The sequence below is a fragment of the Solanum lycopersicum genome, chromosome 7 (assembly GCF_036512215.1).
Source record: "Solanum lycopersicum chromosome 7, SLM_r2.1".
NCBI lineage: Eukaryota > Viridiplantae > Streptophyta > Magnoliopsida > Solanales > Solanaceae > Solanum > Solanum lycopersicum.
In genome coordinates this window covers 67,909,430-67,923,270 of record NC_090806.1, presented here as the reverse complement: position 1 = coordinate 67,923,270, position 13,841 = coordinate 67,909,430, and the positions used below count along the sequence as shown (strand labels likewise).

Here is a 13,841-nt window from a genome sequence, read left to right as displayed (position 1 = left end):
TCGACTTCTATACTTTTTTATCTCGTAACATATCATCGATAAGATGAACATGTACATATCTTGCTTGATCGCTTCTTTGAGTTTCTTTTTAATCTATATACATTTATCTCTCTTAAAAATTATCATAGTCAACCTCTCACACATCCTTATTACTCTTCAACTTCCTATCTCAACTAAAATCTTAGAACTTCTATATTCAAAATCACATTAAAAATTATTCATTTTGCTCTAAATCACATCACATTAAATATTTTTCAAGTATATTTATATTTCATATATTATGAAAATTGGAATGTTTGAAATTAAAGAAAAGAGTAATGAGTAGAGTGCGTCAGATGAAAATTGAAAGGTCATATATTGACAAGAGGAAAGGAACAGAGAAGTGAATGGGAGATCCCATTCATGATTATAAGTTTCCTACCTAAGGGAAATCTCAACCCTTACTTTTCTCTCTTTGGACTTGTGCATTTCCTTTTTTTCTCACCTACGCTATATATACTACTTGTCCTTTTTTTCTTACATTTTTATAATTATATTATATTTTACGTACCTCAGATATGTCCAATCTAACAAGTAAATTATTACTCTGATCTGTTTTAATTTATATGATACGAAATTTAATTTACAAGTATGTGAAGACTTAACAATGTTGATACATTTGTAAGTAGGACAAACATTGATAATATTTGCTACATAGCATTATTCTTGAACTGACTAAGAATATTTTATAATATGATTTCATAATCACGAGATTTTTCTTTAGCGCGAAGAGAGGGTATTTAGATATTTACCTTTCAAACTATGGCTTCAATGTATTTGCAATTATATGGAGATTATGTGTGACTTCCTTCTCCATTAACCTCGATTTGACAACGTTGGAAATTTCATCTAAAATATTTGGAATCATGAGAAACTAATAAAAATTTCACTATTATAGCTAATTACTTAGACATGCACTATTTTGGAATATTATGAATTTTTTAAGAGTTCAGTATATCCACATATATATGTTTCGAAATATATGAGATCAAACTTAAATATAATTTATTTTAGATATATTGTATCAAAGTAAATTCACATATATATATGAAAATCTCGTTCACTTATCTTCATCTCGCTTGCACTCTTGATTTAGTGCCCAAAAAATATATATCTAATATGAAAACATAGATAAAACTCACTGGCCTGGTCTCTCTATTTCGTTGCATCTAGTAGCAACTGCCTTATCCCAACCTGTTATTATGATTTAATACTGAACACACATTTGGTTGTTAGGTAATTATGAATTTTACTAAGAACTTCACCACACACATACTGGCAGAGTTTTCGTACGTAAAACACCAAATATACGTTATCATATAAACTGCCACAAAAAAAATCATAATGTAAGTAAGTTAAAAGAGAAAGCAAGTGTATTCAATTTAATTTGTCTCATTCCCAAACACCGACAATATTCCATGTGTATCCTAACTCTTAGTCCACATAATTTAATCAGCACCAGTAACCCCATCCCACGTGCAAAGCTAGATAAAATCGAAATAATTATAACAAATTAATATTTTTAAAATATATAGTAAATATTCGACGTTAAATTATAATAATGTACTAATGTAGTCGAGAAATAATAGCATGCATTAAATTACGCTGAACGTTTACAACAAAGTGACAATACCACTAAAGCTGCCACACGCAGTACATACTAAACAAAAAGCAAAGATTAACACACTGATTACTTAATTAATTAACGTCTTAATTAAAATTAAGCACTTGCTAATTCAGTAGCTCCACATACAGTCAAGTTCAGACTGTTCAACTTTCTGAGTCTCCGGCACGGTCCAATTAACCATCGGATTAGAAAATCCGCCGTGCATGGCGGAGGTTCCGCCGGAGAATAACGGAAGCTGGAGATTCTCATGGAGTGATCTTAAGCTTGGAAAAGTTGAATTCCTTGTGTAATTAGTGAAATTAGATGGAGAAGAGTCCAAAATAGAAGCGAAACTTGGAGTTGGCTGTAGTGCATGCAAGGTGTTTGATGAAATGTCGAAGACAGAAGTTGGATCGAAAGTTAGACTCTGTGCAGTTATTGTAGCAGTAGCAGTTGTGGAGAAACAGGGCACGTGCTCCTTCTTGAAGCTATGATCACGATCGCGGTCGCCGATTACGATAGCTGCGGCGGAAGTGGCGGTAGTGCTATACGGAGAGGAATCGAGGAGCGGCGGAAGGTGAGAGACGGAAGACGGTGAACTCACTTCCTGGTACATGTTTATACTTGAACTTAGCCTTTTTTTGCCGCCACCAGTTGAAGTAGCGGCACCATTAGAACCGGTGCTTTTTTGAAAGACCCGCGAGATAACCCACTCGTCCTGTAGCCAAAAAATATATGAGAACAATGGAAACACGAAAAAACGAATTCAAAATTTAAAATTTATAACTACAAGCATGTTTACATATTTTATGAACTTGTGAAAGCTACAAATTTCATAAAACCCGCATCAGGCTTTTAACTTTACCATGAAAAACAAATATACAACATTTTTTGGGGCAAGACCTAATTTTTAGCGTCTACGAATCTTATTTTGTTATTAAAGAAATGTTTGTAATCTAACAAATATGAAGCTCATTATGATGCAATTTTAAAAAAAGAAGCATTTAAATTAATGCCAAAACGCTAAAAGTCAAAATCTAACAGACTGATGAATTTACGTAAGCATGCTTACACATTGATAAGGCTAATAAAATAAGTTTGGAAAGAGATTATATTAAATCGCTATCAATATGACAGTATATTATTCTGTAAAGTCTTAATTGCTTTGATCATAAATCATAATAAAAGCAAATTCTTTTTTTTCTCTTTTAATTTGTTTTTCTGTTATTTTTCAGACTATGTATACTTCCAACTTAATCATAAGCAATTGAGACATTGAAAACGAAGTTTCACAAAACTTTCTGCTTCAGAATCTCTGGCTCTAGCAGTAATATCAATGATATATTTGTGCACAGAATATCTCCAGTAAATCTGATCTCTTTAATCCAAATACAAAAAAAAGTATGAGTTGTAACACAAAACATGTAGATCAGTTTTCTTCATCAAAATTCATTAATATATGTGTATCAGTTAATTATTAACACAAAAATACTCTAGTACCTTCGAACTCCTGGAGATATAATGATAGGCAAATTTGCCATCAAGGCGATATTCATGCATAACCCAGTTACTTTTTTCTCCTTTTGGTGCTCTTCCTCGATAAAAAACTAGGGTTTTCTTCATACCAACAAGTGCACATGTTTTTGAACTGAAAATTTCTCTATCTTTTCCAGTAGCTTTCCAGTAACCCGCTTCAGTAGCTCTGTTAGTCCTCAGCCCTGTTGGATACTTCCGATCACGTAGACTGAAGAAATACCATTCTTTTTCTCCCATTTTCGCTTTCCCTTAATAAAATAAGGGTATTTTAGTTTTTTTTTAGTTAAAGCTCAAAAGTATGTTAAAATATTTAATTAGCGTTCAAATCTTGTAAAACATGGTAAATTTGCACACTCAAATATAACATGAGAATAAAAAAAAAAAGTTCATACCAGGAAGTTCCCAAGGTTCACATTTGTTGAGATCAACTTCAGCAATAGCTCTAGCAGTGAAGTTGCAGTCCAGAACCTTCTTCAACAAGTAGTAAGTAATAAGTTCTTCGTCAGTTGGATGAAACCGAAACCCCGGTGGTAAATGCGGATCACCGCAATCAAACTGCATCTGATGATAAATCTCCATGGTAAAAAAAAGGCTAACACCACGAAATAGATAAACCTAATATTTCAAGAATTTTCACACAAAGATAACACAGCACATTCTTATGAAATTGAGAAATTTGAGTGATTTGAGGGTTATATTATAGGAGAGATGGTAGTGTACGTTAGGTTCATGGGAATTGCAGAAAGATTAGAGTGGGAGGAAATCATAAGGATGGATGATGTAGGTGGGGAAAAGGAAAAATCTGTACAACTGCCCTGTCCTGTTCTGTTTTTTTTTTTTTTCAATTTTTTTTATAGCTCTGATGATCTTTCTGTACTGTACTATGCTATAGGCTAAGCTAAGGCCCTTATTATCATATCGATAAGCCTAGAGAGAGAAAGAGAGAGGAGGAAAATGACCATTTTGAGTAGGGGGTATAGAGACTTGTGAGTTGTGTGACAACTACTAACCACACGAGTATGGGTAGAGAGGGGGTAGGGGTGAGGAGGGTGATGTACTTATTTGTAAACTTTTGGTTTTAACTTTTTGTATTGTAGTGAAAAATTTATTATAGATGTAAATTGTATATATCAATAATAATGTGAAAAGTATTATCTTAAATATTTTAGTTGCTGGTTAGAGTTATATAAATCTCTTTTATTTTGTAAAGATCAGTTATGCGAGAATTTATCTATTATTAATTTCAATTATATAGATTATCTCATAATTAACTTATATGTTATATATCTATTATTTGTGCGCAGGGGCAAAGCATAGAGCCAAGGGCTTTTATCCATGCATCTTTTAAGGGAAAATATTTTTATATATACATATATATATATATAGACGTTGAATCTATCTTTTTATAATAGCTCTAAAATGTTTAACCCTTTTATTGACTTCTTTTCATATTTTGAATCAATTGGTGGAAATCATTGTTTCATCATCGATTTCTAAATTGCAATAAAAAAAAGTACTAATTTGATAGTACATAATCAAACGTAATATAACTCATGCAAGATTTAGTTTGAATATATCTAGCCTCTAAAGTAGCTATAAAACAACCCTTAAGCGGATAAATTATAATTACTTGTAATTATATTCTAATGTTTTGATTGTGCAAATAATTTGCATAGAATAGTCCAAAGACAATTGCAAAATTTATATTTCTCTATTTCTCATCGGTATTGGCTTGGTATTCGGTTAATGTTCCTAAAAGAGAAGTTGTAAACTATTATAATAATGTACCTATTTAAAGGAATTTGATGTGGCTCGATAAGTTAATATAGCTAGGGTCCATAAGATCATTTATGCTTTCATAAAGGCAACCTTATAAATCCATTTGATAATGACACATAAATTTTTTTATTATAGACCACGACAATGATTCTAAACTCTATTTCTCTCTTTTTTTTTTGTTGTATTCTTTCCATCAAATTAATTCATTATTTCACTTTTTTAACTTCAAACATGTAACACAAAGTTTGAAAAATAATATAATAGTTTTTCACTTTCAAAATTTAAATTGTATTTTCATGTACAAACACAATTTTTACTTTCATTTACCTTTTTTCTGTATTAACTTAAAATTGTTTATTTTTTAATACCAACAAATTTGTGTCCATCCTGGTTCATGCTAATATATTCTATTCCACTAGAGAACTAATAATCACATGAGAATCTTAGTAGATTCATTATTTGATATTTCAACTTGTTGATACTATCTCATTTTGTAATTTTCTTCCTTATGTTTCCTTTCTCTACTATCAATTTATTTTTAGTTTTACTTTTTAAAAAAAGATGAAGGTAATCGATAACAAGAGGTTACAACACCTTCCATTGACCATTTTATTTATTTTATTCACACTGAATTCATTCTATTGAATAATACGTAACGTCAAAAAAAATTCTTCTCACCTTATATATTTTTAGTTTGAAATTTTCAGAATCTTATCTATGAATATCATTTTTAAAACAAAGGAAAGCATATATCTTAATACCATATGTTATTTATGAAAACGTACTGCTGTTATGTAGTCAATTTTTTTGTCGGTCACAATTGATTTTCAATCAACATAAAAGCTCAGTAGATCACAAGTCTTCGTTCTTAGCAAAATGATACGCTATTCGTATCACCAAAAAGAAATTTTAGTAATATCGTATGATTAAAACACAATATCATTGAAGGGCTTAATTATATAAGACTGCTCATTTGCATGCATAAAGACAAGTTCTCAAAGAAGAGGTTTTGACGAAAGATACGAAGTCACTCGAATTAATAATACGAATATATGTTATTAACCGCTCTTCAAAATTAAAAATGGATTGAACCATTATTAACTATCGTCTATCTAAGTATCGTATAACTTGATAAATATCAAATTTTAAAATTTATAAAATAAAGTCTTTGTACTAAATATGTGGATGGATTGGTTGAATTATTGGGGCTATGCGTGCGTGCGTGAGGAAAAGTGCAGGTATTGGGTGTGTCAGTGAAGTAAATGAAAGGGAAGGAACAGAAAGTAGTTTTAAAAATAGGAGAAAACTATAGAGTAAAAAAAATAAAAAAATTTAGAGATTTTATTATCTATCCTATAAAGCTGTTTCATATCTCTTCTGTCAGCACACACACTATATATATAATCCAATTGACAGAGACAAAGGTTAAAAATCCATCCAAAATACCTGCTGCATCACACTTTTTTTTCCTACTCCCCTCACCTTCAATTACTTACACAACTTCATCATTTATTATTAAAAGAACATCTTACATCAAGTTTATTAGAGTAACAACAAAATTTAGTAATAGCTTCATCTGATCTATACGTCACGAGTTTAATACATAGAATTAAGTATTAAAAGTTTTGAATTTGAAAATCACTTAACATGAAAAAAAAATTATGTTAGGAATTATAGTTCATGATATGAATTTAACCGGACTCGAATACGTGTGCTAGTGAATATTTTGATCAAGTTTTTAGAGTAGTGGCAACACTATGTCATTTAGTTGGACTTGAATACGTGTGCTCAATGAACATTTTGATGAAGTTTTTAGAATAGTGGCAACACTATGTCATTTAGTCGGACTCGAATACATGTGCATAGTGAACATTTTGATCAAGTTTTTAGAGTAGCAACAAAATTGTTTTTTATGTTATTTACAAATTAAAGGTCATGAGTTTTATGAGTAAAATAAAATATTAATTAAATGTATACATTTTTTCTTGGAGATTTTTAGTTTGAGGCCCTAAAAATTTTAAAAAACACCAATATTTTATGAGTAATTTTCACATATAGCAAATGAAAAATTTATATTTGTATGCTATATCAAAGTTTGCATAATTGCGCTCTATAACAAACATAAAAACTGTATAATTCGCTATACATATACAGTTGAAGCAAATTGTATAAAACAAAGTATATAAAACAAGACAGAGAAAGACACTTGGGCAGAGAACGGTATAAAAACGAAGTGTATAAAATGAATTTTATTATTATAAGTGTATAGAACGATTATATACAATTTGAATTTGTGTAAATGAGAAAGAGAGAAAGACAAAAGAGACTTGACAAGAAATATACAATTGAATCGAATTGTATAAAACGAGAAAGAGAGAAATTAGATACAATTTGAAAATTATATAAAACGAGAAAGACAAAAGAAACTGGGCAGGGGAATATTTTTATTGTATAATTATAAGTGTATAGGACGAAAATATATGTACTTGCATGTGTATATACAATTTTCTCACGCATTATACAAACAGAAACACAATTTATACATTTCGCTTCTATTTATATAAGTGAGAAAGGCGAGGATGGTGAGCGAGATTTGGGAGAGTGGTGAGCGAGATCTGAAAGAGGGGAGAGAAAGGAACAAAAATATATGTATTTATACAATTTTCTTTGTTTTATACAATTAGAAACAATTTTTTATACACTTGTGTTTGTATAAAAAGTGAGGAAGCGAGTGAGAGATTGGAGGAGAGTGGCGAGCAAGATATTTGGGAGAGAGGCGTCTGACAATTTTTTGCAAACGTTTGCTATGGAGCACAATTAAATCAAACCCTAGCTACTCTATTAATTTTAGATTATTAATTTGCTATTATATACGATTTTCCCATATTTTATCACGATAAATATCTTTAATTGTAATAGTCTGTATGTTGTCGGTTTTATATTTAATGTATAATGTATAAGAATTATATAATTAGTATCGAGATAAGATACATATATTATTTAGTAAAATAAGATATTAATTAAATGTTTCATTTTTTAATTAGAAGTTTTAGGTTTGAATAGCTGGAAAGGAAAAAAACACTAATATTTTATTACGATAAATATTTATAATCGTAATAGTTTGTATATAGTCGGTGTATATTTAATATATAATGTATAACAAATTATATAATTAGTATCTAGATAAGATACATAAATTATTTAGTAAACATGCAGGCTAAAATTTCTTAATTAATGTTACTAAGGTTTTCTTGTGTTGAACTAATGTATATAAATATAAAACACTATTATTATTTTTTATTACTATAAATGAAAATGGAAAATAAAACCATTTAATAGTTCTCATGAAGGCCTTAATTAAGTCATATAATAATATTACTAATAATTTACTATCATAATTCGTGGATTGAGTGATCCAAGTTGAAAATGACAAATTTTAAGTCTGAAACAATTGATGACCATAACGAGACAATCCGTGAATAAAATGCTCGTATGCCCAAGTTGCTTTCAAACTAATTGAAGACAAATACAACAAAATATTTTTAGGTATACAAATAATGCATTAATACTTTTCTTACTAAAAATTTTAATAGTAGAATTATTCTTATACTCAATTAATTATTATTTCGATTTTTATTATTAATTTTTATATTTTGTGTTTCAATGCGATTGTAAATTTTGTTGTTGTTACTAGTCCTACTTCATTTTCCTATTTTCTCTAATCAAATCCTTTCTTTGTGAGATGCTCGATCGATCGATTATCGCAAACAAATTCTCTATTTTCATGCGATAAAAATAATATATATATAAAATTATACTGAATATGTTATTACCGATGATACGACGAGAAATCATGATTCCTAAACCACCTACCCCTCCAACCGTAACAAATATACACTACTACATATATAAATACTCTCTCTAAAACCGTTTTTAAGAGTATAAGAGCATTTACAATGAGTTGCCGTTATTATAAAACAAAACTCACGGTGATCTAGCAACTTGCACTGCAAACTAGGAAACTCCAGAAATACCCCGGCCCCCCATGCTTTAAAGCTGCTCTTTTTATAGTCAATTTTTTTTATCATTAATATTTGTCCAACCAATAGTATAATTTTTTTTTTAAAAAAATTACAATATGGTTTCACAAATTTTTTATTTTGTATATAACAAGATGATAATATAATTATTATTGATGTTCGTAAATATTTTTACTAAGTTCGTTTGGAATCCAAAAAAGAGCTTTACGTCGAATTATTGTCATTATTCGCTTTGAAGGCTAAGTTGGAGAGTCGCTCTACACTATATAGGTTGACTTCTTGGGGTATTACCGAGTCAAAGTCGAGATACAGATTTAATCAAATTTAATAAATATTTGTATTAAAAAAATTAAAATACTGATTTCGCGATTGTGAATGAACAAGCTTGCAAACATAAGTCATGAGAGTTCAATTTCAAGGATATGTTTCGTGGGGCTAGTCATTCAACGTACTGACCGTAACAAGTTGGTTGGTCATCTGAACATCTTTGTCGAAATATAATATAGTAAATGTTAATTTATTTACTCCTTTGTGTATTTATTTAGTTTCTTCTATTTTGATTTTTTTTCTAGTAAAAAGAATATATTATTTCAACCATTATTATCATACAAGTGATATCTCGTTGCGTCTCCTTTCACATTCTTATTAGAATGTCTCCGTAATGAACTTCTATCGGGAGAGAAAAATTATCGTTATAACCATCTTATTAATATCTTGTGTACCCACCTGTAATATAAAATTATAATTTTAAAATTAACATTTTGAATGTGTAATTTAGGTTATAAATAACTTATGTGTGCACATGTGATATGAAATTATTATAATATCAAGGTCAAATTCGTCGACGTCCCGATAAAGTTGACACCAATATTTTACCTAGACATCTTAACTGAGCGATATTCATTTTAAACAGTACTTTATGTATAGTCATACTATGTCATTTTGAATATAAACGTAATTTAGGATCGAAATTGTAATTCTAATATTGATTAAAAAAGTATAATTTCAAATCCCAAATTATATTTGCATCATATAAATTATGATAGAAAATACATTAATACTTTTAAATTATAAAAATGAAAATTAGGTAGAGGATATATATATATTCATGATTTGGATAGATAGTAAAATTAAAAAATAAAAACAAAAATAGTTTCATGCATGGATCTCATCATCAATCAAATCCATCACTCACTATCAATACGAATAAATAGAGATAGATGGATGGATGTATACGATTTTATTAGACTTGTCATGAAGAAAAATCAAATTTTCATATACAAAATATTTAAAATATATATATATATATATATATATATATATATATATATAAAAGAGGGTAGGTAACAGGCTTTATATCAAATCATCTCTTCAATCTGCATGCACCTATTCTATAGCTACTTTCTCCCACTTACTATACTTACACAATTACTTACTCCCATCAGTAATACTCCTTCCGTAATATATAAACGTGTTATTTAATTTAAATTTTTATAAAATCGAACAAACTGCTAGATAAATACTTCCTATTTAATATCCACATCATATCTTAAGTGTATTATATTGCTTTAAATGTATAAAATTAAGTTGAAGAACATAAATATTAGCTAAAACTAAATTAAATGATATATTCATTGACTATTAAAATTTTAATGTATCATCATTTGATAATTAATTACAAATTTAAATTAGGAGCTAAGTAATAAAATACTTTTTGATTTTTAAAATTTAATAAAAATATATTAATTTTTTAATATAATAAATAAGTACAAAATAAAATAAAGGAATAGTATATTTTGATATATAAAAAGGAGCCATCTTTTCAATTGGCTACTCAATTCAAGCCTAGCTACCGTTCACACAGTAGTTACCATAAAAAGCCAAAATATTTCTATTCTTTGGTTGCAACAAAGTTTCTCAATTTTCGAATTTTACATTATTCATTTGCTCCTCCTGTTTTAATATAATTATTTGATTTTCATATTTAAAAATACAGTTAAGATTTTAAATTTGTGATCATAAAAAAAGATATGTATAATATGTTAAAATTGAAAATATTTCTCAATGAGCATTACAATTAAATAAGAATATATTGAAATTTCAAGAGGATTTTCTTTTGCATTATAAAAAGGACTAATCATTATAACAAAATCAATTTTAGCGTCAATAAATTTTGACATTAATAAAGAGTGCTCGCTAAACGGTTTAGAGACATGTATTAAAAATGTTAGGTACCGCTAAAAATCATATTTAGCGACAATTAAAAATTAATTACAGCTAATAATTATTTTTGATGTAGTGAATTGTTATGACACATTTAACATCGAACATCTAAGTTGGTATGAAATATTATTACGTCACGAATGCATACCTTTGAGGAAAAACTAACTATATAATTTATAATTGAACAACTTGAAGAAAACTTTATCGAAAAAAATTTATATACAAAATTATAAAATAACATATATAATATGTTTTTCAAATTTTTTCTTGTAAATTTATATTGAATATATATTATGATTGTTATTTAATATCATCTTGTTTCTCACCGTCCCATGAATTTGGCTTCCGACATCGGTAAAAACAGTTGACTTTCTTTACTTTTTTTTCTTTTCTTACAAATAGTAAAAAATCCACTTTTTAATTTCACAAAAATATTTTATTAAAAAACAAAAATAGCTCAAATATCGAGAAAATTAACTGTACGAGAAGATTGAACAATGACGGTAACCTGAAGTCAGCCGCCGCCCTCCAACTACGACGTTTTATTATTATTATTATTTAAAAAATAATATTCAGAAAAAATAATAATATTATTTATTTTCTGTTTGGCGTGAACAATTGGTGAATCCAATTTTCTCGATTCTCACTCATAAAATTTTACAGTATGATATTTCAAACTAAAACAGAAATAAAAGAAAGAAAAAAAGAAAAAGTGGTGGATTTGCTGCCATTAGAATCAACCATAATAGGAAAATATTGGACTATGTATCACCTCTCATTTAATACAAAAATTACCCTTTCTCCAACAAAAATATAAATGCAACAAAATTAGTGATTAAATTACTGAGATTAATCCTTAGTGAATTCATTATTAGAGTATGATATAACCAATCCAAACTGGTTTTATTAAATTAATTGTTATAACATTGAGCGAATCAGATATGGCGTTGTGAGTATTTATATAAAATAAGTATTACGAATATTAGATAATAGTTCAAATATTTTATTGGTAAGATTAAACAATATTTAAACTAATATTAGCTTCAAGGCTAACGATATCAGAAAGATTATTTTTTTTAAGAGTTATATTTGACACATTTTTTAGGGCAAATAACAGAAATTACATACTTTTAAGGCAAAATTATTATTTGTTCCTTATAAGTTTATAATTACAAAAATCCACTAACTGATACAATAATATAAGTGCATACATTTATTTGATGTGCAAGATACATTAATCGTTAAGTAAGATACATTATATTTTATACATGATACACTAATCTGATGTACATTTTATACATAATGCATTAATTTGATGCGCGATATACATTAATTTGATGCGATGATATATTAATTTAATGCGTGAAAATGAGGAATTTGTATAACTTATAGAGAATAATGATGAAAAATAAACTTAAAGATGAGATTTATGTCATTTATCTCATTTTTTAAGATAGAGATTTTTACGTAAATTATCGTCCATTATTGGGCTTGTTGTACCATTTGGGCCTTACCTGATGAGACAAACACGACTAGGGATCCTGGAAAAAGAATTGGTCAACTACTTTCCAATTTGTTGCTTGAGAGAGCTAAATTCGAGGGGTTCATCGGACCCTTGTGCTATTTTAAATTATTAAAATTAAATTATATTTTATTTTTTATATGTATAAATGTAATTACAAATATCCTAAGTCATCCCTAATCCCTCAATGTTCATGGTTGACTTATTTCCCATTTTTGGTAATTTCCACATTCAAATTCTAACTTTTTCTACCTTGTTTTGGTGCAATATTAACTTCCAAAAATGTTTTTACATCAAGGTAATAATGCAGCTTTTTTCTCTTGATTATCAGTTTCAAGTTAATCTGTGGGGGAATGTGTAGGCAGCTGTCCCTAATTACTGAACAATTTTTTAAAATTAACTGTATTTTAAAGTGATTTATTAGTGAAAATTAAAGCTGATGTAGATTCCCTGCATAAATTGCTCACATCTAACTGAAGGATTAATGGCTGTAATGTGTGAGTATTCATATGGTTTATATGCTTTTTCCAGGTGAAGGAATCTGTCACTTCTAAGTGATGATATTGACTTTCAAGCTTGCAAAGGAGTCGTTCGGTGTGAGTTATAAGGTATATTAATCTCAGAATAAAATGCAAGTTTATGTAATCCTATGCTAGGAGTATTAGGTAGTCTTTGGATTATTTATCACTATTTATACCATAGTATGAGATAAATTATTCTATATAAGTCGAGAATATTGATGTTTAACCTCTCTTACGAAAAGAGATACTACCTGTTGCACCAACTCACCCACCTTAAGGGTATGCTTGCTAAAAGTTGATTGCTATATACATGCAATGACTATGGTAATTTCAGAGCGTAATAATAACATGGAAATACACTAGAAATGCCAATACACCTACCACATTTGTATACTACATATACCTTTACACGGTAGGGTAAGATTGGTGCACACCACGTTCTCCAGACTCAACTTGTAGGATTATACTGACTATGTTAATGTTGTATTGAGTACAAGTTATTCAATGTTAATAGTTAGTACAATCAATTTTTGAGTTCATAATCCACAAATTTGTTGGAGCTGGGGCATAAAACC

At 28.6% G+C, this 13,841-nt stretch overlaps 1 protein-coding gene and 1 long non-coding RNA gene across 2 annotated transcripts; one reads left to right on the top strand and one right to left on the bottom strand.

Moving 5' to 3' along the window:
- Positions 1-1,613: 1,613 nt before the first annotated feature.
- NAM (NO APICAL MERISTEM) lies at positions 1,614-3,850 on the bottom strand. Its single transcript, NM_001247325.2, has 3 exons — positions 3,574-3,850; positions 3,146-3,429; positions 1,614-2,363 (listed from the first exon to the last, which is right to left on the bottom strand). The coding sequence occupies exons 1-3, from the start codon at positions 3,758-3,760 to the stop codon at positions 1,776-1,778; spliced, it is 1,059 nt and encodes a 352-aa protein (NP_001234254.1). The 5' UTR covers positions 3,761-3,850; the 3' UTR covers positions 1,614-1,775.
- A 9,062-nt stretch (positions 3,851-12,912) lies between these two features.
- LOC138337264 (uncharacterized) lies at positions 12,913-13,492 on the top strand. Its single transcript, XR_011210840.1, has 2 exons — positions 12,913-13,043; positions 13,277-13,492. It is a non-coding gene; the product is annotated as an uncharacterized lncRNA (long non-coding RNA).
- Positions 13,493-13,841: the final 349 nt, after the last annotated feature.